General features: G+C 42.2%; 3 protein-coding genes across 10 annotated transcripts; 1 reads left to right on the forward strand and 2 right to left on the reverse strand.

The window, feature by feature from the left end:
• Window positions 1-694: 694 nt before the first annotated feature.
• Window positions 695-14251, forward strand: LOC115742730 (heavy metal-associated isoprenylated plant protein 12-like). 7 transcript variants are annotated; one of them, XM_048271791.1, is made up of 3 exons: window positions 695-906; window positions 1087-1162; window positions 1298-1843. In XM_048271791.1, exons 1-3 carry the CDS (start codon window positions 901-903, stop codon window positions 1597-1599), a joined length of 384 nt encoding a protein of 127 aa, XP_048127748.1. In that variant the 5' UTR covers window positions 695-900; the 3' UTR covers window positions 1600-1843. The 7 variants fall into 7 exon arrangements, with proteins under 7 accessions (XP_048127748.1, XP_048127746.1, XP_030533044.1 ...); XM_048271789.1 differs by lacking the exons at window positions 1087-1162; window positions 1298-1843 and adding exons at window positions 13486-13561; window positions 13668-14251 and having other exon boundaries at window positions 702-906; XM_030677184.2 differs by lacking the exons at window positions 1087-1162; window positions 1298-1843 and adding exons at window positions 13486-13561; window positions 13695-14251 and having other exon boundaries at window positions 707-906.
• Window positions 14252-18652: 4401 nt separating this feature from the next.
• Window positions 18653-19395, reverse strand: LOC115742781 (uncharacterized protein PAM68-like). Its single transcript, XM_030677277.2, has one exon. The coding sequence runs from the start codon at window positions 19385-19387 to the stop codon at window positions 18836-18838; it is 552 nt and encodes a 183-aa protein (XP_030533137.1). The 5' UTR covers window positions 19388-19395; the 3' UTR covers window positions 18653-18835.
• A 28-nt stretch (window positions 19396-19423) lies between these two features.
• On the reverse strand, window positions 19424-24322 carry LOC115742780 (DUF21 domain-containing protein At5g52790-like). Of its 2 annotated transcripts, XM_048271773.1 has the most exons (14): window positions 24219-24322; window positions 23946-24156; window positions 23753-23829; window positions 23580-23663; window positions 23375-23488; window positions 22869-22955; window positions 22617-22756; window positions 22445-22532; window positions 22182-22255; window positions 21878-22059; window positions 21504-21769; window positions 21352-21398; window positions 20983-21229; window positions 19424-20315 (listed from the first exon to the last, which is right to left on the reverse strand). In XM_048271773.1, the coding sequence occupies exons 2-14, from the start codon at window positions 24124-24126 to the stop codon at window positions 20271-20273; spliced, it is 1632 nt and encodes a 543-aa protein (XP_048127730.1). In that variant the 5' UTR covers window positions 24127-24156; window positions 24219-24322; the 3' UTR covers window positions 19424-20270. The 2 variants fall into 2 exon arrangements, with proteins under 2 accessions (XP_048127730.1, XP_048127731.1); XM_048271774.1 differs by lacking the exons at window positions 19424-20315; window positions 24219-24322 and having other exon boundaries at window positions 20550-21229; window positions 23753-23825; window positions 23946-24073.
• Window positions 24323-24677: the final 355 nt, after the last annotated feature.

Here is a 24677-nt window from a genome sequence, read left to right on the forward strand (position 1 = left end):
TCAATGCTTTATGCCTTTCGAAACCCTTTTCTCCCGAAGGAACAATTACCAATTAATTTTTTTTAGATCGGAATTACCAATAATTAATCAAACGTGCGAAAATTTCCAAATGACTTATTTTTTGCGAAATAATTGAACCCTAATTTCCTTAAAATTCAATTCGGGCTTGGCCTACCGAACGTATATCCAATGTTCTGGGGTCGAATTTTCGAGCATGGATCCGTAAGAAACATCCAATGTCAGTACCAGCATCGAGCGAGCTGAACCACGGCGTTCGGAGCTTGGAACGACCGTGCAAGTGGTGGAGGATAGGTGATGCAATCAAATTCCCTATCAGACCTAACCCAAGAGCTTTCCTTGTGTCGTTTTCCCACCGACTCTTTACCGGCCGCCCTCCCGCACCGCAGGATTGAAGAGACGAACCAACGGTCCACAGCAACGGAGCACTCTTGCTTTTTTCAACGCACCCGACCCCACTTGACCTTGATGGGCTCCGTACCCTCTTGCCACGTGTTGGCCTTCCGCCACACGCGCCACGCAACCTGTGTTTGCTTCAGGCGGCTCCTTTGAAGCAGCGACGACCGCGTTTAGATGGTTCTGCGGGCTTTGATGCTCAGTCCCACGAGCCTTACCACCACTTACATATCTTTGAATAAAGGCCAAATCGACACGGGTTGACCAATCTCCTATATAACACTACCCCCTTATCGTCCCCAAGTTCTCATCACACGCTCGCTTCTTCCTCTGCTCGACTTGTTCACTCCTCTTTCTCTCTCTAATTAAGCGAGAAGAGAAGAGGAAAAGCCAGCAGGATCCTTAGGCCTTTTCTCTTTGAGATTTCTCATTTTGTTGAATTGCTCGGTTGTCAGTTCTGTCAAATTCAACAAGCTTGCAGAAAACATGCAGGTAAGCTCTCACCCTCAGGTGTTACATGTACTTTAGGAATCGAGTATCTAATTCTTGTTCCCTTTGAACTTCCTGTTGCGATCTGGGACTTTTACGTATAGTGGTTGAAGAGAAAGTGGTCCTTGTGGGGGCTAAAAGGGATTCATTTCGACGTTTCTGTGCTTTTTGTTTTGGTGGCAGAAAGCGGTGTTGAGGCTGGATTTGCACGATGAGAAGGACAAGAGGAAGGCCATGAAGATAGTCTCCGGATTTGCAGGTATCGAAAGGATCAACCCTTCTACTCACCTCTGTCTCTCTACTTCTATAGAAAGCCAAAATCCCAGATCTTAATTTCTGCAGTTAAGAAAACCGAGTCAAAACAGAGTGTGAAAATTTGGCTGCATACGTGCAGGGGTCGATTCGGTCGACATAAACATGAAGGAAAATAAGCTGACGGTGACCGGAGCTATAGATGCGGTGGAGCTCGTGGGGAAGCTGAGGAAGGTGTTTTCCACGGAGATACTCTCGGTCGGACCGGCCAAAGAGGCTCAGAAGAAGGACGATAATAAGGGTAACAAGAACGAGCAGTCGAAAGATCCGAAGTACCCGTTTCCATACGGGTATATTCAACCTCCTCCTCCGCCACCACCCCCGTACTTCTACGGAAGAAGCGTAAGTGCAGAAGAGGATCCAAATAGCTGCGTCATCTGCTGATCCGACGTTTTTGCTCAGATCTTCTGCACAGAATAAGCAGATTTGGCAAAAGAGAAGATCTTGAAATCTGGGTCAACTGTTCTGGAAACTGTTCTTTACCCGCTTCAGCTTAAGATTATCACCCTGTTCAGAGTTCTTGTGTGTACATAAGCGTATGAAATTCTGGGGTTTGTTGTCCTTCGATGTTTAACTGATGATTTTGGGTGTGCTCTGATTTTGCTCGCAAGGAATACGCTTTTCTCGATTCGATCTGTCCTTCTTCTTCTTCTTCTTCTTCTTCTTTGTCGGGGACTTGGGGCTCACCGGCTCCTTTGTTGGACTCCGGAGACTCGCTGGAGTACAGTGATACAACAGAAAAGCGGCCATGATTTTATATTTTGGGTGATTAGATTAGATTACACGCTTCGGACGGGCAGAGTTTCCGCATAAAGTAATTTCCATCTTTCAGTGAATCAATCAGTGCATTCGATCCAGAGCTGGAATCTTAAAACCGTGCAAATTGGACAAAAAAATGAAGAAGAAAAAGAAACAGCTGCCAGCCCTCCTCTCCCCGACATTATAAACATGTAATTTTAACATTAACAGATTGGTTTCCCTGCAAAGCAGACGTAATCTAAAGTTATAACTAGTCATCAATGCTCGGTTGAACATTGTCATCATTGCCAATGTCTCGGTTCTGCCCAATTCAATGATCTACTGAGCTTGAGCACGTGACAAAATGAAATTAAATGAATATAAATCATACAAGAATGTTGAGCCCCAAGAGAAAATTGGCCTAAAAATATAGCTATGTTGGTTTAGTTGGTATAAACTCGGGGAGACCTATAAGACGTTCTTTGTTTGCTCAAACCAAACACGCAAAGAAACATGACTCTCTTCTTGCTGAGGTAGGCAAAGCATGACTTAAATTGCCAAGCACAGTGCAAGATGTTTTAAAGATTGCGCGCAAAGCTTCTTCAAAAGTCAGAGAATACTTTCCAAGGTAAACGTCCAACAAGTGGGCGAGTTGCTCTTTGACATCATGAAACATTTAAGTCATCAAAGATAGCAAATCTTTGGATACTCTTGGCACTTCAAGTACCAAAAAAATTGACTTAAACCCGTTATAATTGTATCAATTTAGTTATAAATCTTTCAATTGTATCAATTCAATCCTAAAAATTTTCACAATTTGTCAATTGAGTCTTTTTGATCAATTTGGATAGAAAATCATTAACGTATATGCCGATACGGAAGCACCGACGTGGACAACTTTCATAATTTTTTTCCTTTCGTTTTCACTGGCCTCTAGCGAGAGCCACCTCGACCGTGGACGAGGGCTGTGACCCCTCACTTGCGCCAAAGGGCCAAGCAACCGGCAAGAGCTTGTTGGCCCTTGCTCAATGATCGGCGATGGTCGCCAGCGATCCTACTGTATGACTTCTTCAGCAATATTCCTCTTTTTTGTTTCACAAAGCGACGAGAATGATAGTTAAAGAAAGGTAAAGTTACCACGATAATAATAAGAGGCGCCTTTCATATTCATTTGTCAATTCATCCCTTCTCCCTCCAACAAAACATCTCTTTTATCCACTTACGAAAGAAAAAAAAAGATAGTAGTATCTCATGCACATGTTCGTGAGCTGAAGTGATTATCCCTTCCATTGCTATATCACATGTTTTGACCATATTGGGATCATGTCTCATCAAACTCCAATCATAGAGTCGAGATTTGGAAAACATTAGCGCCATGCCGTGTCCTCAAAGGCAGTGTTGGTATATGAATTCTTGACCTACTAAAATCTATAGGCACTAGCCAATAGCCATCGACCCAGAGCTACTCCTTTTTTTGTCTTTTTTTGTCGTCATGTCCCTCCCACAATCTTAAGATTCTACCTCATCTCGTTCGTGTCTGGATGCTACCGTGAGATGATAAAACTAAGGGCCAAGAGAAAATAATATCAAGGTGGTGGTGCAGGTTCGACTCTTAGGTTTTAAATAAGATATCGATGAGTCCGGTCGAGAAATTGATGACTTGTGATGGGAAAACGACCCCAGACTCGTTTGATTGATCCGCTAAGGTTTTCTTTTTGATTTTCGCTTTTGGGTTACGACATCTAGCGCTTTCCTTTCTGTTAATCGTTGAAATTTCAGACATTGCGTGGGACCCGGTGTTCTAGATTAGGCTAATTAACGTTGTGGAGGCCGAATTTGGGATTGGAACTGGTCAGACGGGAGTACACGCCTCCCTCGCCCCACAAAAAGAAAGAGAGTTGGAAAGAGAGGGCACGGTAACAAGTGGAGAACAGAAGAGGAATTGAGACCTCTGACCAATTGCTAGAAAGGATTTTTAGTAGGAAAATTCGGGTTTTGACGAGTAAAGCCCTCGTTATGCACGTGCGAGATTCAATTCTAAACGTGATTTACTTTGGTTTAGGTCCACACGTGTCATTTTATCGCAGGAAATCTTGTTTTCTCTGCCGGTAGACAAATCGACATTATTCGATGCTTCATGTCATTTTGCCTTGCGCAATGCAAATTATGTTTCGTGACGTGAGAGGTCGCTATTGTCCAGTGTCTTTGTGTGGGAAGTGTGAACTGATATCGAATGAACATCTTGTACCGCGCATGACCTATGGACTAACTCGTTAGTATTTCGTGTCTTATCAAATAACTAACCGTTATAATAACGTCGTCCACGATGATATCCGAACGGATGTGTTTGCGATGATGGCCTTACGAAGAAGTGCATTTCGAATGAGTGCCTCCTTATTTATAAAAGAAACAGATAACTTTAAAGTGGTACTTTCGAAATAAAAAATTAACGATAGAAAAAAAAACGAACGGAAGTACGTTCATTTTTCCTCTCCCTCTCCGTCACAAACATAAAGAAAGGCATAAATCGTTATTTTCAAAATCGTTCACATTTATGTTGTGGAATAAGAATACTTTTCGTACGTGATTATATTCGAACCATCGTAAGCTTAAAGATTTGTGAATGACGCATCGATGGTTCAACAAAGTTCTTAGGCAATTCTACATCGAAGCGTGGATAAAGGGTTTCGTCAATGTTAAAATCCAACTCTGACACGGCACGCTTAATTTGTGGACAATATCATACTGGGTTGATCTAATGAATCGAGCGGTAAGAACAAATGTGGACCGTTGTTAGTGGCGGAGAAGCCATTTGCCCAAGAAAGCGACCGTTTATTTCTAATTAATTTACTTTTTGGGGCCAAGAAAGCTACTTTTTATTTCTATTTAATTCACTTTTTTTTGGCCCAAGAAAGTGAGCATTTTCGAAATGTAAAACCCTATCCATTGGGATTTTAATATATTAAGTCATGTGTTTACCTAATATTTTAAATTTTTAGAATAGTTGGACAGTGATCTCACGAAATCTCACATTATTAACCTAATCAAAATCAAAAGGACATGAATCGATACTTAAATGAGCAAAAATTGCCTATTCTTTTGGGAAAAATTCAAAAAATGGCACGAAGTCCTCTTATTTTTTCAAATAAGAGCCCAAAGTGAATTATGTTTCAAATAAGGGCCTAAAGTGACATAGTACGTTTCAATTGAGGGCCCAAAGTAGTTATAATGTTTCAAAAAAGTGTCCGACTTGAAGGGCGTTTTCGTCATTTCACATTTTAATTTTTTGTTATTTTTTTTCTTTTTCCTGATTAAAAAAAAAAACTATGCACGTGCGGGAGGGCTGCCCCTCCCGCCCGTGAACATCCACTTCCTCTTTTTTCTTTTTTCTTTTTGGATTGAGGAAACAGATAACAAAAACTATAATAAAAAAGAAAAAAAAATTAAATAAGTAAAAAGACTAAAATGCCCTTAAATCATGCCCTTTTTTGAGATTTTATGGTCATTTCAAGCCCTTATTTGAAACAGTGTTCACTTTGGCCTTTATTTGAGAAAAAATGAGGACTTCGGGCCCTTTTTTGAAACAAGATTCACTTGGGACTCTTATTTGAGAAAACATGAGGGCTTCGAGCCCTTTTTTTGGATTTTTCCCTATTCTTTTTGTATTACCCATTCAAAACCTTTTTTTTTTGTGTGTTTATATATTACCGTAATTAACCAAGCAACTAAAGTAACTAGGAAAAAACCCCGCGCACGTGCGCGTATATATATATTCTCGTCCATATCATCCTGTAATCACAAAACAAGATGGGGAAGTCCTTTCATCTTGTAATTCAACCAAGACCATCCGAGGGTTGTACTAATTCTGAATACGTAGTAGTACATCTATACATGAAAATTGAAGTCAAGCATCAACCCCCTCCGTACGTCACCTCAGCATTTCGCTTTCCTAGAGGGCATTAAAGTATTCTAACTTTTACAATATTGCCTACCGAAAAGGGGAGCGTCATGAGTTTCTTGAACAAGAGAATGCAATTCGAGGGTGGCAGATACGACCCATCCCAGAATGGTCCGAGGTCAAATTTGTTGGAGTTGGCAAATACTTCGGAGATCCTTGTTTTTCACACCGGGTACGCCCACGTGAGTTTAGGGAAACCGAAGTGTTACCCAACGACATGTGACCCCTGCGCGCGGGATGCGGGGGTTCGGGGGCAACGCCCCCGACACGGGTGTCCTGCTGCCCGGTCCACGGGCGGGGGTTCGGGGGCGGCGCCTCCCGACGGGGTTTCCGCCGACCCATATGGTTGAGATTAAGAGATTTAGGTTTTTTAGCCCGTTTTTGGGCATATATATTTTGCTCGGTTTTATTATTGTAATATGTGAATTGGCTGTAAACCAAAAAATATAGTGAAAATCTCTTTGCGGGACGTAGCCCTAATCTTGGGGTGAACCTGGGTAATCTCGTGCGTCTTTCAATTTTTCTCGATTCTCTGTGTGATCATCCGATTCGGTTCCGATAAATCCCTTCAAAATTTTCCAACCCTCGAGCTGTAAGAACCATCCAACGCGAATCACCGCATCGAGCAAGCTGAGCCCCGGCGTTCGGAGCTTGGAACGACTGTGCAAGTGGCGGGGTGTGCGTGATGCAATCAAATCAGATCCCCCATCACCACCACGGCGTCAGGCCAACCCCGAGAGCTTCCTTGTTCCATTTTTCCACCGGCTCTGCGCTTGGCAGGCGTGGCCCCCCTTTCTCACCGCATGATTGAACAGACGAATCGACGGTCCACATCAACAGGAGTGGATCCTTGGGTCTCCGTTTTTCACACACCCGACCCCAGTTGACCTTGACCCGGCTCCGTATCCTCTGCGTCGCGTGTCGATGGGCAGCTTCTTTGAAGCTGCGGAAAAGGCCAACAACTTCTTTGTGGAAACTTTGTCCTTCCGGGCCGCGGAACCTTACGCGGTTCAGACGAAACTTGCGAGCTTAAATGCACCGACGGACGAGACTACTTCGAGTTGCATATGTTTCACTGAGGCGAAATTGACTCGGGTGTCCCTGAGATTCTCATAATAAACACACACTTATTCGCACCTTCCTCTGCTCGGCTTCTTCACTTCTCTCTCTCTAATTATTCAAGAAGAGAAGAGAAAAAGCCAGCAGGATTCCTAGCCCTTTCTCTTCGAGACCTCCATTTGATCGAAATATACGAAGTGAAGCTCTGTCAAATTGCAAAAACATGCAGGTAAGCTCTCGCCCTCAGGTGCTCCATAACATATTCTCAATCGAGTATCTAAATTTCTTATTCCCTTTAGCCTTTCTTTTGCGATCTCGCACTTTTACTTAATACTGGTTGAAGAGGAAGCGGTCCTTTGTTGGGCTAAAAGGGGTTTGTTCTGACGTTGCTCTGGTTCCTTATTTTGGTGACAGAAAGCGGTGTTGAAGCTGGATGTGCACGACAACAAGCACAAGAAGAAGGCCATGAAGATAGTCGCTGGATTTGAAGGTATCAATCTGATCAACCCTTCTGTTGCGCGTCGAAATCCTTCGACAGGGTTTTTTTTTTTGTTATGGGTTCTAGGACCAAAATGACTATAGCCCAAAAAAGGGTTACTAACGCGAGAATCTTTTATCGAACTTAATCCGTTCGTTTTCCGAAAAGGAGTTCTGGATCGGTTTTGGACAGAGAGTGTCAAATGCAGTAGATTGACACAAAAGGCGCATTATAAACAGATCTTTAACGACTTCAACGGCCCAATAGTAATAGAAATATGTAACAAATTTCGACACGATCCTGAAATTAAATCGACAGGATCGGGAGATGATGTAGTACACAATGCTGGAATTTAATCAACAACTTTGGACGGGGGATTGTATGACACAATACCGGAATTGAATCGACGGTCTTGGATAAGATGGGTGAAGGGTGCAACACCGGAATTTAATCGATGGTACTGAACCTAGTGAGTAGACGTCGGAATCTAATCAACGACACCTAACTCTGGATATGATACTCGCCGGAATTGAATCAACGACGGGGATCTAAAAACTATAGCTAGGCTAGGCTAAAGGTTAAGAGCTAGTTGAAAATGCAAGTGTTTTGGGTTTGTTGTGTGTGTATTTTGCTACTGCGAGGAATTTATAGGCAGGCTCTTTGGTAACCGCCGAGCGGTTTCTTCCTTTGGCCCCACGCTTTGCCCTTTTCTATAAGCCACGTGGATGACGGTTTCCCGGTTTTCGTACCTTTTCTTTTTACCTCGTGGGGATTACCGCCAACCACTTCGATCGTGGCCCCCTTCCGCGCGCTTTTCTTGCTCCGGAAGGAAGTAGCGTCGGAATTTACCCCGACACGTGGCACCTTTTTGATTGGCACGTACCTTGCTTCAGTGTTCCTTCCCGTAGTTGATTATCGCTCCATCATGTGCTTGTCACGAGTCTTTCTTGGATTATTTTAAATGTCAACACCTTCTTCTCACCTCTGTCTCTCCACTTCTATAGAAAGAACAGATCCCATGTCTTCGTTTCTGCAGTTAAGAAATCCAAGTCAAACAGAGTGTGAATTTCGCTGCATCCGTGCAGGGGTCGATTCGATTGTCATAAACACGAAGGACCAGAAGCTGACGGTGACCGGAGCTATAGATCCGGTGAAGCTCGTGGGGAAGCTGAGGAAGACGTTTAGCACGGACATAATCACGGTCGGACCGGCCTAAGAGGCTCAGAAGAAGGACGATAACAAGAAAGAGGATCCAAATGGCTGCGTCATCTGCTGATTCGATGTTTTGTTCGGACCTTCTTTATAGAATATGTAGATTTGCCAAAAGACAAGATCTTGAAATTGATGACTTGCGATGGGAAAACGACCCCAGACTCTTTTGATTGATCTGCTAAGGTTTTCTTTTTGATTTTCGCTTTTGGGTTACGACATCTAACGCTTTCCTTTCTGTTAATCGTTGAAATTTCAGACATTGTGTGTGACCCGGTATTCTAGATTAGGCTAATTAATGTTGTGGAGGCCGAATTTGGGATTGGAACTGGTCAGACAGCAAGTGCACACCTTCCCCGCCCCACAAAAAGAAAGAGAGTTGGAAAGAGAGGGCACGGTAATAAGTAGAGAACAGAAGAGGAATTGCGACCTCTGACCAATTGCTAAAGAGGATTTTTAGTAGGAAAATTCGTGTTTTGACGAGTAAAGCTCTCGTTATGCACGTGCGAGATTCAATTCTAAATGTGATTTACTTTGTTTTGGTCCACACGTGACATTTTATCGCTGAAAATCTTGTTTTCGCTACCGGTAGACAAATCGACATTATTCGATGTTTCATGTCATTTTGCCTTGTGCAATGCAAATTATGTTTCGTGACATGAGAGGTCGCTATTGTCCACTGTCTTTGTGTGGGAAGTGTGAACTGATATCGAATGAACATCTTGTACCGCGCATGGCCTATGGACTAACTCGTTACTATTTCATGTCTTAACAAACAACTAACGTGTTATAATAACGAGATCCATAATGGTATCTGAACGGATGTGTTTGTGATGATGGTCTTACGAAGAAGTGTCTTTCGAATGGGTGTCTCCTTATTTATAAAAGAAATAGATAATTTTAAAGTGGTACTTTCGAAACAAAAAATTAACGACAGAAAAGAAACGTACGGAAGTACGTTCATTTTTTCTTTCCCTCTCCGTCACAAACACAAAGAAAAGCATAAATCGTTATTTTCAAAATCATTCGCATTTACGTTGTGAAACAAGAATATTTTCCGCACGTGATTATATTCGAACCGTTGTGGGCCCGAAGATTTGTGAAGGACGCGTCGATGATTCAACAAAGTTCTTAGGCAATTCTACAACAAAACGTCGATAAAGGGTTTCGTCGATGTTAAAATCCAACTTTGACCCGACCCGCTTAATTTATGGACAATATCATATTGGGTTGTAGGGGTGAGCAAAAAAGACCGTCCAAACCGGGACCGATGTTCCGGTTCCCTGTTTTAGGGGGATCCGGTCCGGTTCCCGGTTCCAGGACCCGGGACCAGATCGGATCGCCTAGATCAAATGGTCTTTTTTTTTAATTTTTTTTTAAAGAACAAACCTAACATTTACTTGTTATTTATGTTTAGGTCCTTTAGGGTTTATTTGCTTCACTTCAACGTAGCGTCGCAAACATTTTTTCTTACTTCTCCTTTGTCTAGTCTCCACTTCTCTCGATACACAGACGAGTCCTGAATCATCCCACCGCTTGTCTTGCCTCGGACTTTATTGGCATCGTCCGTAACCAAGTTGCTGGTGGACGAGTTCGATTCGGAGTTACCAATTAAAGAGGCATTGACTTCGCCCGACTCATGGTATATCGACTCTTATTTCCTCGACCTCGAGCTCGATCACGTCTTCTATCAAAGTGTGCATCCACTTTTCAGAACTACGGATCGGAAACCCTTGGAACCGCCAGTCCGGTTCCCGGTTCTAAGGGTAGCCGATCCGGTTCGCGATTCCACCTTGGAACCGTCGGCCCGGTTTTGAGGTTGGCCGATTCGGTTCGCGATTCCGAAAAGTAGGAACCGAGACCACCGATCCGGTTCCCAATTTTTGATTGGAACCAAAATGGATCGGAAACCGCTCACCCCTACTGAGCTATGTTACACGAACACGCTCCTTAAGCCATTTTTCTCATGTCTAACACGTGTAGGTGTCCAACATGCACAAGAAACGCTCGGACACGGTCAGACACACCCCGACACGCAATCAATGCGTGTCAACTTATTTTGGAAACGCAGTCAATGAATAAGACACGTTTCGACTCGCAAGTACAAAGATCAACTCATGGAAATTTCATACTTCAAAATCCATATTTGCACTAGCCCCATGAGCCTTTCGCATGGCCACGTCAAGCCCATCCATCTCAGTAGCTTATAACGCTAATTAAGCTGCCACTTTATAGGGAGCTGTCTCTCTTTTTCTTTATTTATTGGCTGATGTGGGACTTTTGTGCTGGTCATGATCCAAATAACAGCCCCAATCTCGTTTTTTGCCTTGGACGTCTTTTGCAAGAAATATGCCGGCAAATCCAAAATGTCTTTTAGTGTAAATTCATTTTATGATTTTTTAATTAATTAATTATTTACAAAATCATAATAATGATGATGAGGGACAAATTCAAAAAATGGTCAGTATGTTGAAATTCTTTATTTTATAAGAAATCACGTGTCGGCATATCGTATCGTGTTGGTGCAACATAGCTGTTAGATTGATCTAATGAATCGAGCGGTAAGAACAAACAGGGACCGTTGTTAGTGGCAGAGCAGCCTTTTGCTCAAGAAAGCGACCGTGTTTTTCTAATTAATTTACTTTTTGGGGCCAAGAAAGCAACTTTTTATTTCTATTTAATTCACTTTTTTTTGGCCCAAGAAAGTGAGCATTTTCGAAATGTAAAACCCTGTCCATTGGGATTTTAATATATTAAGTCATGCGTTTATCTATTATTTTAAATTTTTAGAATAGTTAGACAGTGATATCATAAAATCTCATATTATTAACCTAACCAAAATCAAAAGGATATGAATCGATACTCAAATGAGCAAAAATTGCCTATTCTTTTTGTATTACCCATTCGAAACCTTTTTTTTTTTTTTGTGTGTATATTACCGTAATTAACCAAGCAAATAAAGTAACTAGGAAAAAATCGTGTCTGTATGATTCGACAGAAAAGGACGAGAACTATATATATATATATATATATATATATATATATATATGTAGTAGGGCAGGGGTAATCATTGTCCATATCAGCAAAACTCTTGTAATCACAAAACAAGATTGAGAAGTCCTATCATCTTGTAATTCAACCAAGACCATCCCAAGGTTGCACTAATTCTGAATACGTAGTAGTACATCTATACATGAAAATTGAAGTCAAGCATCAACTCCTCCGTACGTCACCTCAGCATTTCGCTTTCCTAGAAGGCATTAAGGGCGCGCATGGTAATACTTCTATACCGGAAATCAACTTTTGACCAGAAGTTGATTTCTCTACTTCTCCTCAAAAGCGGAAGTTGATTTTTCTACTTCTACTCCAAATTGACTTCTGATTAGAGAAATTCGTTTGATAACGATTGAAAATTTCTACTTTTGAAATATTATTAACAAAATCTTCACCCATGGTCGCCACCAATAGTAGGCCAGCGACGGCTGGGCAACGAGGCGGAGGGTAGTCGGCGGCCGGCGGAGGTGGGTGGGCGGAGGTCTATGTGTTCGAAAAAGTGATTCTAAAGCGGAGAAGTAAAAAATTTTTACTTCTCAAAATTGGTCAAAAATCTTGTTTTAAGTTGAAAATCCTATCATAAGTCAATTTTTTTACCAAACGGATTTTTACTTCGGCAAGGTTTTTATCAAACGAATTTTCCTACCAAATTGACTTCTGGCAGAGAAATCCGGAATCAGAAGTGTTATCATAAAGCTCCTACAGTATTCTAACTTTTTCAATATTGCCTACCTAAAAAGGGAGCGTCATGAGTTTCTTGAACAACAGAATGCAATTCGAGGGTTGCGGATTCGACACATCCCATAATGGTCTGAGGTCAAATTTTCCTACCCTCGAGTTGTAAGAACCATCCAACGCGAATCACCGCATCGAGCAAGCTTAGCCCCGGCGTTCGGAGCTTGGAACGACTGTGCAAGTGGCGGGGGGTGCGTGATGCAATCAAATCAGATCCCCATCACCACCCCGGCGTCAGGCCAACCCCGAGAGCTTCCTTGTACCATTTTTCCACCGGCTCTTCGCTTGGCCGGCGTGGGCCCCCTTTCTCACCGCATGATTGAACAGACGAATCGACGGTCCACATCGACAGGAGTGCATCCTTGGGCCTTCGTTTTCTACACACCCGACCCCACTCGACCTTGACCCGGCTCCGTGCCCTCTGCGTCGCGCACTCGCGTGTCGATTGGCAGCTTCTTTGAAACTGCGGAAAAGGCGAACTGCTTTCTGGAAACTTTGTCCTTCCGGGCCACGGTAAAAATCGGGTCGGCCTGAAACGACGCCGTTCAGACGAAACTTGCGAGCTTAAATGCTCCGACGGACGAGACTACTTCGAGTTGTATATGTTTGACTGAGGCGAAATTGACTCGGGTTGACTAGACTCCTATATAACTCACCCCTCGTCGTCCCTGAGATTCTCATCATAAACACACACTCATTCTCACCTTCCTCTGCTCGGCTTCTTCACTTCTCTCTCTCTAATTATTCAAGAAGAGAAGAGAAAAAGCCAGCAGGATTCCTAGCCCTTTCTCCTTGAGACCTCCATTTGATCGAAATATACGAAGTGAAGCTCTGTCAAATTGCAAAAACATGCAGGTAAGCTCTCGCCCTCAGGTGCTCCATAACATATTCTCAATCGAGTATCTAAATTTCTTATTCCCTTTAGCCTTTCTTTTGCGATCTCGCACTTTTACTTATACTGGTTGAAGAGGAAGCGGTCCTTTGTTGGGCTAAAAGGGGTTTGTTCTGACGTTGCTCTGGTTCCTTATTTTGGTGACAGAAAGCGGTGTTGAAGCTGGATATGTACGACGACAAGGACAAGAAGAAGGCCATGAAGATAGTCTCTGGATTTGCAGGTGTCAATCTGATCAACCCTTCTTCTCACCTCTGTCTCTCCACTTCTATAGAAAGAACAGATCCCATGTCTTAGTTTCTGCAGTTACGAAATCCGAGTCAAAACAGAGTGTGAATTTCGCTGCATCCGTGCAGGGGTCGATTCGATTGACATAAACACGAAGGACCAGAAGCTGACGGTGACCGGAGCTATAGATCCGGTGAAGCTCGTGGGGAAGCTGAGGAAGACGTTTAGCACGGAGATAATCTCGGTCGGACCGGCCAAAGAGGCTCAGAAGAAGGACGAGAACAAGAAAGACGATCAGGACAAGAAGAAGGACGATAACAAGGGCAACAAGGCAGATCCGGCCAAAGTCCACCCGTTTCCATACCTCTATTATCAACCTCCTCCTCCTCCACCACTCCCGTACTACTACGGAAGACACGTGAGCGTAGAAGAGGATCCAAATGGCTGCGTCATCTGCTGATTCGATGTTTCGTTCGGATCTTCTGCATAGAATATGTAGATTTGCCAAAAGACAAGATCTTGAAATCTGGGTCAATTCGTCTGATAACTAATCTTTCCCGCTTCGGCTGAAAATGACTTGGACATAAGTATGTGAAATTCTGGGGTTGATCCTTCTTCTTCTATGTTTAATTGAGGATTTTGAGTGTGCTCTGATTTTGCTCCCCGAGGGATATGCTTTTCTCGATTCCACCTGTCTTTTCTTCTTCTTTGCTGGGGACTTAGGGAGGCTCACCGGCTGGTTTGGACTGCAAACTTGATTGAAGAATCAATCATGCAATGGATCCAGTGTTGGGTTCTTAACCGTGCGAATCGGACAGAACAGAAGCAAGGCTTCTCACTTAAATCTCTCATTACTGACAAAGGGCCACGCTGCTAATTCGCTAGTTGTCCACGTCACGCGACAGCGCAGTGGGGAAAAAAAAAAAAAAACACCTACGTTAACAGGTTGATTTCCCGGCAAAGCCGACGTAACCTGAGTTATAACTAGTCATCAATGCTCATTCGATTGCCTTGGTTCTGCCCAAGTCAATGGTCACTTGAGTTTGAGCATGTGACTCAGAAATTTTAAAAAGACAAGATCAAAAAATTGAGCCTCGTAGAACTTGAGGTCGATGTTTTCATTTTCTTGGTCAAACCGACACGTATAACAGCACGACTCTCTTCTTGCTGGAAGAGGCAAAGCACGACTTATGAAGTTTCAAAGATTTGCGTAAGCTTCTTTGAAAATCTAGCATGATTAACCATATGGACGGTTTGACAAATCTCTATTCGAGCAATAACATAATGGAATTATTGGGCGCTCACGTTTCTTTAATCTGAAATTATCTCTTTTGTATTTTGCTAGAACGTCACAATGATTTCACCATCTTCGCTTTCCCCGTATTAAATGTTGGAGCCCTGAATAATGCTATGCATGATAGTATTTGGTTTGTTTCGATCAATAGCTCCAAACATTAGATGATCGATTATTCAAATGTCCACTTGTGAATATTACATTGTTTTGTGAACGAAATCGACCCATAACACCCATCTTTATCCTAGAGCTTAGCTTTCTGATAGAACCTTAACATAGAAAATAATAGTTTATGCCGTCACCAGCGTGGTAACGTCATCTAAGTTATCAGCTAGTTGGTTGCCCATGCAATTTGGAAAAAATTATCCAAAAAGTCATAAATCTATTATACTTTTGTCAATTGAGTCATGAACTTTTTAATATTGCCAATTGAATCTTAAACATTTTCACATTTTATCAATTAAGTCCCTCGGCCAATTTTAGCTTAGAATAGCTAACGGGGACAATTTTTAGTAAATATTTTAACATTTCTTTTGAATTTTTTTATTTATTTTATTTCTCTTTTCTTTTCTTTTTCTTTTTTATTTTGTCTTTTTGGTCTAAAGGGCCGGCAACCTCCATTGCCCTCACTATGGCCCCTCGTTGGCCATGCGGCGAGGGCGTCACAAGCCCTCGTGGCCACAACGAGGGAGAGCGGCCACCGGCCATTTGAACAGAAAAAGAAAAAACATAGAAAGAAAATGAAAATGAAAATAAAAAACGAGTGAAATAAATAAAAGTAGGGCTGGCTATATAGTGTAGGACGATCGGCGTCCACATCAGTAATTTCTAGCCAAAATTGGCCGGATAAACTTAATTGAAAAAACGTGAAAAGATTTAGAACTCAATTGGCAAAATTAAAATGTTTGTGATCGCATTGGCAAACGAATGATAATTGCCATCGATGCTCGGTCGAACATGGTCATCATTGCCAATGTCTTGGTTCTGCCCCAAGTCGATGATAAATTAAATTTGAGCATGTGACTAAGAAATATAACACATAATAAAAGGGTAGGCTAGACCTAAGTAAGTCCTTTGAACTGCTTCGTCCAAAATCTTGTTGGGACCTCCTGATCCCTCAAACGTTAAACAACTAGAAAATATTCCACGCCATTAGAAAAAAAGAAGAAGAAAAAGAAGATATGATTGACTATTGAGAGTGTAGAATGTTCGGGCATTAGCATGTTATAATAAAAAAACGTATCTGTGGAGCTGGCGATCCCTGTATATCAAACGGATAAGGATGTTGAGATTTTCTTTTTTCGGTGAAACCAAGCCAAGCACCGAGCAAGATTTTTTTGGAGATTACGCAAAGCTTTTATAAAAGTCTGGCATGAGATGACAATACGGGCGGCCTGACATATCTCTATCCAAGCAATAGATAATACGTCGCACGCAGGCTTTGAAATAATTATTGAATACTATGTCTTGAAGGAAATCCACCCATCTGTCAGTAAAAACATGACTTTAAGCATCCCTTTCAGCCGTCTGAATCCATATTCTAATGACTTTGGTACGAACGAGTTATCTGCTAATTAAGAAAGGAACGATTGGACGCAATCAGGGTCGGAGCTTTGAAAAATCCTGCGTACGAGAGCATTGGGTTGTTTGGATCAATAGCTCCAACCACAAGATTTAATCAAATGTCCAATTGCGACTATTAAATTGTCTTGTAAAATTGATTTTTTTTTTTTGTACTTGTTATTACCCTAGAGCTTAGGTTTCTGATTAGAACGGCAACAGAGAAATATAATTTATGCAATCACTAGCGATTTAGTTGGTTACCCATCCAATTTGGATGGGAGAGGAAGGGAGTTCGATCCCTCCCTTTAGGGGCTTAGGGTGTTCGGCCAGCGATATCGGGCAATGTCCAAAAGAAGATATACTCATAATCATCCAGCCGGTCACATTTCTTTGTTTTACTTACAAAGTTGTCGTAAAAGTTTCAGAATTTTGAGGGGCGGGATTAATCTGATGATGGATGGTATACTGTCTAACTATACCTCGTCACTTTCCTTTGAAAAGATAAATCTCGTAAGTTGTAACCAACCAATAAATGATTTAGATGTCGCAAAATTAAGAAAAGTCTATGTTGAGATATAAGTACAAATTTACTAATATGGATGTTTTGGGTTAAAGAAAAGTTAAATCGAACGAGCAATGAGGATTAGAAAAAAGTTAAAATACTAAAAATGATTTCCCTCTAAATAGACTCAACATAAGTCGAATAGCCAAGATCTATGAACTAAACCATTGCACGGGCGCACACTCTTTCACACCAATCATGAAGCGAATAACCTATCTATGAATAAATCGAAAAATTTAAGTAAACGGGAAAACCCGAAATCAAGTAAAAGGTGTTTGAATAACATAAAATTGATTATTGAATTTTTAAGCATGTTAGGTGTAATTTCTAGATTGGTTATTGGTACAATTTAAAGAGACAACCTTGATTTATCGTGGGCGATAAAAGAACAACTATTGCATGAATAAGAACGAAGACAAGAATAACTATTTGCAATTAATGAAAGAGGGCTATCAAAGAAGAATGAAGAAAAAGAAAGCCACATTGTCTTTCAAATGCAACTCAGACATTGTGCGACCAACCTCTATAAAGATTGTGAAGTTCGGGCTTGTAAACACACTCGAAACAAAAGCATTTGCATTTCAATAAGTTTTCTCTCCAGTCTTATTTGTGCGCTTGGTACCGACTTCCGAAATTATCATTCTTGTTTTCGGTTCCTCCCGGAGGAGATGAGCATAATCAAACCCTAGATCTTTCACACTAATAAGTAATGCTAAATGTGTTTTATATAGCTTTACCAATTGGATTGATTTGACCCCATGGTAAGTTTTCAATTTAACGTATATGAAATCTTGGCGACGCCTTTACCGCGTGGTAGGTATTTTTTTTTTTTCTTTATCTGGCTAATCCCAATCTCAAGTTTGATATTCTAGTTCTTGGAAAATCTCCTCTTCTTGGCCAGCCGGCTGGCGCAGATAGATACAAAGATCTCGGGGTCCGCTGTTACATCACGTCGCGATCGCTAGTCATGAAATTCTGTCCGTCCCCGATGGTGGCCTCTGTCATAATTTAACAATTCGGATTTCGAGTGGCACTTGCCGTCGTCCTTGAAGGACATGCAGGTTTTCAAATTGACGTGACCGGATGAAGCGCACTTGCGCTGGCTGACGTTCCAATCCGATTCGATACGACCACGTTTTTGTCTTTCCCGTTTTGAGATTCTCCCTCGTCCCATTCATGCCCATGTCCCACAACCCGTCGATGTCGAGACAACCAAAGTTAGAACAAGTCATATTAGGATGTCACTGACGTGATGAGAAAGGGACATATAGGTATCTTAACAACGTCGAAACAAAAATAAGTAAATAAATTAATAAATCTTCCTGGTAAATCGTTAAAAAAATTTGGAATGTATTTGTGCTCATTCTGAAGTTTTTATAGGATAAGTGGTGTCATAGGAGCCCAAATAATCGAGTGGATGAAAAAGCGACACTATTACTAGCTGAGATAATACGATGAGGAACCTTGTGATCGTGTCTTTTTTGTGTTTCGATAGCCTGTTGAACGGAAATTTATATGGGAGAATCTTGAATTATAGTATTTGGATGGAAGACTATGCACCTATGGACCCAAAGAAACATACGATGATTGAAGACGGTTAACAAGTTTAGCGATTAATTTCCTAAAATAAAATTCATTGTTACTATATTAATCGATTAGTAAGATTATAATACCTAACTAGTCACCTTTTTATTATGCAAAGCAACTTGGTATATAACATGCATAGGTAGTGGACAAACTAATCACATTATAGTTCATACGAAAAATCGTGTCGATTCACATACTTAAGTAAGCTTTTGTGAGCTTGACCATTGACCATGCAACCGCGAATTGGGGGGGCTCCCAAGTTCCTACGTTTGCTCTTCCTCTTTCCAGATTTCGGCCCAATTCCTTTGGGCCTCATCCAACCCGAGAACCGACCCAGACTTATCCGGGTCCCAACTGCTCGACAGCGTCCCGTACGCGATCCCCAGCGCCGACGCCCCGAAGCACAGCAACGTCATCAGGAACGGCAGCCACCGGGGAACGTCCCACAGCTCTCGCTCCTTAATAGCCCCGAAAACGTTAAGCAGCGCGACGCCCGTCGCCATGGGGACGCCCACGAACGCCAGAATCCTCCCGATCATCCTCCCGAACACCGCCTGCGGGATCTGGTCGTCGTCTTCACCGTCGTCGTAGTTGCTTTTGCTCGTGTCGGGTCTTCCGGCAGTGGGACGGGCTTTTCCGGGCGGCCGCGGAGGGCCGGCGAAGCCCTTGGCTTTGGCGTCGAGTTTCCATGGTTTGAGCGGCGGAGGGCGGCGGCGGTTCGGAGGGATGGAGGAGGAGTGCGTAGATGAGAGATGTCGTTGCAAATTCGACGTGGAGATCAATGGCGGTTTTGAGGTAAATAGGAGAGATTTCATGGTGGCTTGCTGCTTCAAAGTTCACATTTTTTTTTCCTCGTGACACGACAATATCACATAGATTGATACCTTATCCGGAAAAATCAGTGGACAGACAGAGCCTTCCTTTTTACTCTTTTTCGTAGGTTATTCTTTTCTTATTTGTCACTTTCTGCTGAGATTCTTTTCCCCTCTAATTGCTAAAGATATTTCTTGAGAAGACGTTCTATTTAAATGTTGTGCATGGTATAAGCTATTAAGTGAACATTGAAAAATGGACAGATTATAGCACAAGTATCTTGGCTTTCGGCCTTCATATGCTTTAGGTGACATTTCTCTATTTCTCATGAAGCAAGTAGGCCGCGAGCCGATATCTCTCAAGTGTTGGGACTCTGGCTTATAAGTTATAACCTTGAATGCGCTAGTTATAAATGTCCATCCTTTATTGAAATTATCGTGTTTGAGTTCGGTTTGTCGGCGGGACTGATATTGATGTTTTCTTGTCATCAGCACTCGATTAGCAGTTTCATACGACCAAATTACTTCTCCGTACCTATGGAGATCTCAGAATGTTAAATCTGAGTATTTTCTTTCTCTAATCTACAGAAAATGTTTGACACTGGGTGATATGTCCAGCTTGACAGCTGATTGGATTGCATGGCTTTGTAACATTGTACTAATAGTGCAGCAGAGGAAGCTTGCTTAATCATTTGCGATGCATCGCACCATTCCACTGTTGCCATTTTCGCACGATGCCTCTATCAAATTTGCACTGGTTGCGCTACAACTAGAAAAATATCGCCGACTAATACATGCCATCATACTTCTCTGGGCCAATTTGGAGATCGAGATTCTTCTTTTCTTATTGGTGGTTATGCGAATTGTTGCATCAGGAAGATCTTCATTAACAGGCGGGACAGTCCAGCTTCTCATATGACTTCCTTGAGATCTGCCAACAGGAAGAGACATAATGGATGTCTTTTGGGTATCCATGTGACGATGGTGACTCTAGAACTATATATGCTAGACAGAGAGGTAGTGAAGCTGGCTTGGATGCTCAACTCAACTAGGAAAAGGGTTGATTTCCTCCTTGTCCGCAGGTGAAGGCATTTCAATGAAGCCGAGCGAACATGTTGATGAAGAAGTCATTCTCAAGCTATGAGGTGGCAGTTCTAACTTCTTATTAGTAGTCGGATGCTAAAGCATATTCTTTAGATAATTTTGTCTTCTATAACTCCTAAAACCTTCGACAGAGAATGACAGGAGGTATAGCAGACAGCGACAAGTGTTCTGTTCTTTTATGTTAGTTTGGCCGGCCCTACGTAGGTATAGTGCACGCATGTCCTGGATAATTAGACACAGCTTATTCCATTTTACTGAAGGTCTGCATCAGATTGATGTATTGGTAAGTTTCTATTCAACCAAGAAGTTCGTTTATCTAAGTGCAACTCAACTGAAGTTCTCTTCCCTCTTGAGATTTACCAGTGGGCTAAAGTGGCTGAAGTTGACACTGCATACCCTTACTAGATTAACAAAAACTTCAACTAGACTCTGTAACACGGAATATGGAGTGCTTCTACTTTTTGAAAGGACCAAAGCCAGGTTACTTGACATACCTTGTGAGGTAAAGGAGAGTTGCGAATCGGCAATGTAGAGCCGGCTGATGAATTGACTGAAGCACCAGGAGAGGCATATAAAACTGGTCTTCCAAGCGGTGGCCGAATATATGGGGAAATGGGTGAATTCAGTATAGCAGTATATGAAGGTGGCGATGGCTCTGGAGTTCTCCAATGGATGCGAGAAATCGGTGCCCTTCCAGGTGATCCTAATGAGGCTCTCGAAGATGGCAGATTGATCCTGATCCTAATTAAAACAAAAGAAGAAGAATGCTGAATGATCACCAAAGTAGTGTCTTCGATGCCAAATATTAAAAAACGATGCTCAGGCTTGGTTGATGTGGCAAAACAGAAGCTGTTTGTACTCACTTGTTATGGAGGTCAACATATTCATCAGTTTCGTCCAAGATTTCTTCCTTAAAAAGCACAAGTTACGTCATTACCTTGATACACAATGGTTGAAAGGAAAAAAAAAATGGATATTGTGAATGTGTGAGTGTTGCATTTTGCGCAGAGCTTACCTGTATGAGTTCCTCCATTACATCCTCCAAGGTTATTATGCCGATGACCGCTTCATCTAGGTTACCTGGTAGAGATTCTGAATCTTCCAGTGGGATATTCGCATCGTTGTTTTTGGCCCTTTCGAACCGTGAGGGCATATCTTTGTACATCTCCATAACATCTGCCAAAGACGGGCTCAGAGATTCTGAGTCAGTGGAATATAAAGGCGTTGCGACTGCAGAGATGTTGATTCCCTCACTGTGGCTCAAGGGAGAACAGGGTCCTCCTGCAGATACAATGACATAACTTCAGCAAATTCTGAAGGAAAAGTTCGTGTAAATATTGAACTTTAGCCAGAATTCAATTTTACGTCGGGGCGAGCAAATGTTGTTACCTTTCTTCACTTCTCGATTCTGTTTCAAGTTCAAACAGGTAGTTGCCACGGTAGTCGCAGGCTTGTCAGAAAAGTTATCCGTGTCTTGGGCACCCTCTTTGCTCTTAAGGACAATAGCCATGTGGCTGTGACCCTTCCGGAACTGAGTCAGTATGTCATACAATGGCCAATCCTCGCGTACTCTGTCGCCGAAGGAGGAAAGTATTATGCGTTGATTATAGAACGAGACCAGCAAAGAAATTTTTCATCTGAAAGAAAGATGTTGGGGAAATGAAAGAATTCAAAAAGGGCACGAAGATTCTACCTAGGAATCCTCCTGACAGTCAGAAACTTAATTGGGGTCTTGTCTTCAGGGCGACAGAAGATCAAATTTTTCACCTATCAAGCAAGAATGCAAGATAAATTAGATGAACAACAGACATCTGCCAAATTGAATAGTTCATGGTAAAGTTCAAGCTCAGTTAAGCTTCTCCGTTATGCGCATCCTAACCTTACAGCTTCAATGAAACTAATGCAGGTAGAGATGGAGCCTTGAACCAGATATAAAGGTCATTCACATTTGCTTACCAGTATTAAGCCGATTATATTCGTTGGGGTCCCCGAGTAGACAGGTATCCTGCTGTGGCCGTTACTTACAATGAGTCCCATTGTGTGTCTACAACGAAAACACCAATGTAATCACCATGAGAGGATTATGCGAATTTGGTAATCAGGTTAAATAAAATATCCAAGAACATACATGTCGAGTTTGGAATTTATATCAAGCGAGAATATTTCTGATATTGGAGTCATTGCATCTTTTGCAGTTTTCTGTGTCAAGTCCAAAGCGCCCGTGATTATGCTTGTTTCGTGATGCGATAAGTCTCCTCCTTTTCCCGCCTGAAGAATGATCATCTCTTATCAGAAGATCCGGATTGCTAGTAGGCACCAGAAACAGAATAAGATGCCCATTATGATTGATATGGTGGCAGATGGAACAGACGAAGCCAACCTTGTTTGCATGCAGATCCACCAAAGTCTTCAGCTCTGCTCGCCGATATAATGCCGAATGTGCCCTCCCCAGAAGCCAGTCCAACATCTATAGTAGGGAGATCGACAACATAACGACAGTTCACGAAATATTAGAGTCGCTCTTTTGCTTGTGACAGATCCTGCTCTCCAATATTGGATGAGAAACTATGGTTTTTAATGTCCCAAACAACTGTGAGGCAGGTTCACAAGAGTAGAGAAAGGCTACCATGCAATTTCTGAGAGATTGAACTGTGCAAATTGCTTTGGCTTCACATTATATCGACCGAGTTCCATAACCAGAATGAGTAATCAACGTACTTCCATTTTGTTTATGACGAACAATCCTTTTAATGTTGGCTCTACGTTGCTTAGTCCACTTAATTTCCTGTCGAGTCCGTACAGAACGCTGGGACTTTATGGCAGGTCTACGGGTTTCATTGCCTGATGACTAAACCAAATGTCAATAATATAAAGCACAAAGCTTACCTTGCTTATTGGGTATGATACAGGGAGGAAGACCAAGAGAAGCAACCGAACAAAAGCCGATAATCTAGCACCGAGACTGAGTCCATACCGAGAGCACACAGCCTGTGGGATGATCTGGAGTTTAAACAAATGAAAGCAGGTCAAGGAACTTGTTTGTTCTGCAGTTTTTTGGTCTATAAAATAGCAGGAACTACAAATAGTTTACCTCTGCAAAGGCAAGTACCAGGGTGACCGACATTAGAATCGCCACCCATGATGGGAGAATTGAATCCAGGAAAATGGGAAGTGCCTTTCATGACCAAAAGAGAAAAATAGTAATGGATTAGCGGTCATAAGCTTTCTTGCTAAACCCAAAAGTAGAGAAAGAAGTGCATAAACCTCCATTGCCAGTGATTTTCCAACAAGAAGGGTACACAAAAGCAAATGCTCGTTCTTTACGAGCGGTAAGATCCTGGCTGAATATCAATAACCCAAGGCAGAAGTAACGAATACGGTAAGTATAACAAAAGAAGCACATTGTTAACAAGAACTGGCGTAGATTTGCCAAGAGAAAGACATAATTCACAAGAACCTGCATTTTTCCTCTCATGAGGCTGTCCGGCCTTCATGAGGACCTCGAGATCAACTTGGCTAAACGAGAGGAGTCCCAAAGCGAGCCCGGAAGTGATGCCGGCAAATATCACTAGAGCCAAACATATAACTAGAAACACCCAGAACTCTGGCTTGCAACACAGTACATCGTCTGTTCTCATTCTCTATACATGGAACGTGATCTTACAAGGCCAAATAGAAACCGGACCTGAATTGGAGTGCTACTTGCAATGATGATGAAGTGATTATAAAGAGGCCTGGTCACGAACTTTTAAGAACGAGAGCTATGCGTAAAACAACGAGAAAAGATTAAAAGTTTGACAGGAAGCAAGCTTGGCCAAAAATTCAACAGGCCCCCCCAAAATCTGGGACACAGAAATGCCAAAGGAGCTGCTGTCTGCGGATTCTGCAGAAAGAAGGAGCTTTCTGCAACCAATAACTGAAGATTAAAACATTACATAAAATCTCCCCTTTGGACTAAGGAAGCTGCTTTAAATATGAATCTATTGACTGAATGCGACTGCGGTTTTGGTTACACACGTTAACCCGACATGCTAGATAGATCGCCGAACTCGTCTTGTAGCTACACTGAAATAAGAAATGTGGCCCCAGAAGGGAAATTGAAAGCGCCTTCTCGACGCATTACCTAAGCAAGTCCTTATGCATAATCAAGTTAACGACCCGCCTCGTGACGGACTGGGGCGGCTAGTAT

Source organism: Rhodamnia argentea, chromosome 10 (assembly GCF_020921035.1).
Source record: "Rhodamnia argentea isolate NSW1041297 chromosome 10, ASM2092103v1, whole genome shotgun sequence".
Lineage (NCBI taxonomy): Eukaryota > Viridiplantae > Streptophyta > Magnoliopsida > Myrtales > Myrtaceae > Rhodamnia > Rhodamnia argentea.

What these genes read in the sequence shown, in the direction of transcription:
- LOC115742730 (XM_048271787.1), top strand. Translation starts at nt 13,296, where the DNA reads ATGCAGGTAAGCTCTCGCCCTCAG. An exon ending in AGGTAAGCTCTCGCCCTCAG is followed by an intron (nt 13,320 to 13,485) that starts GTGCTCCATAAC and finishes TTTTGGTGACAG; the next exon opens with AAAGCGGTGTTGAAGCTGGA. An exon ending in GATAGTCTCTGGATTTGCAG is followed by an intron (nt 13,562 to 13,667) that starts GTGTCAATCTGA and finishes GAGTCAAAACAG; the next exon opens with AGTGTGAATTTCGCTGCATC.
- LOC115742781 (XM_030677277.2), bottom strand. Translation starts at nt 19,387, where the DNA reads ATGAAATCTCTCCTATTTACCTCAAAACCGCCATTGATCTCCACGTCG.
- LOC115742780 (XM_048271773.1), bottom strand. Translation starts at nt 24,126, where the DNA reads ATGAGAACAGACGATGTACTGTGTTGCAAGCCAGAGTTCTGGGTGTTT. An exon ending in ACTGTCAGGAGGATTCCTAG is followed by an intron (nt 22,060 to 22,181) that starts GTAGAATCTTCG and finishes CTTCGGCGACAG; the next exon opens with AGTACGCGAGGATTGGCCAT. An exon ending in TAATGGAGGAACTCATACAG is followed by an intron (nt 21,399 to 21,503) that starts GTAAGCTCTGCG and finishes GTGCTTTTTAAG; the next exon opens with GAAGAAATCTTGGACGAAAC.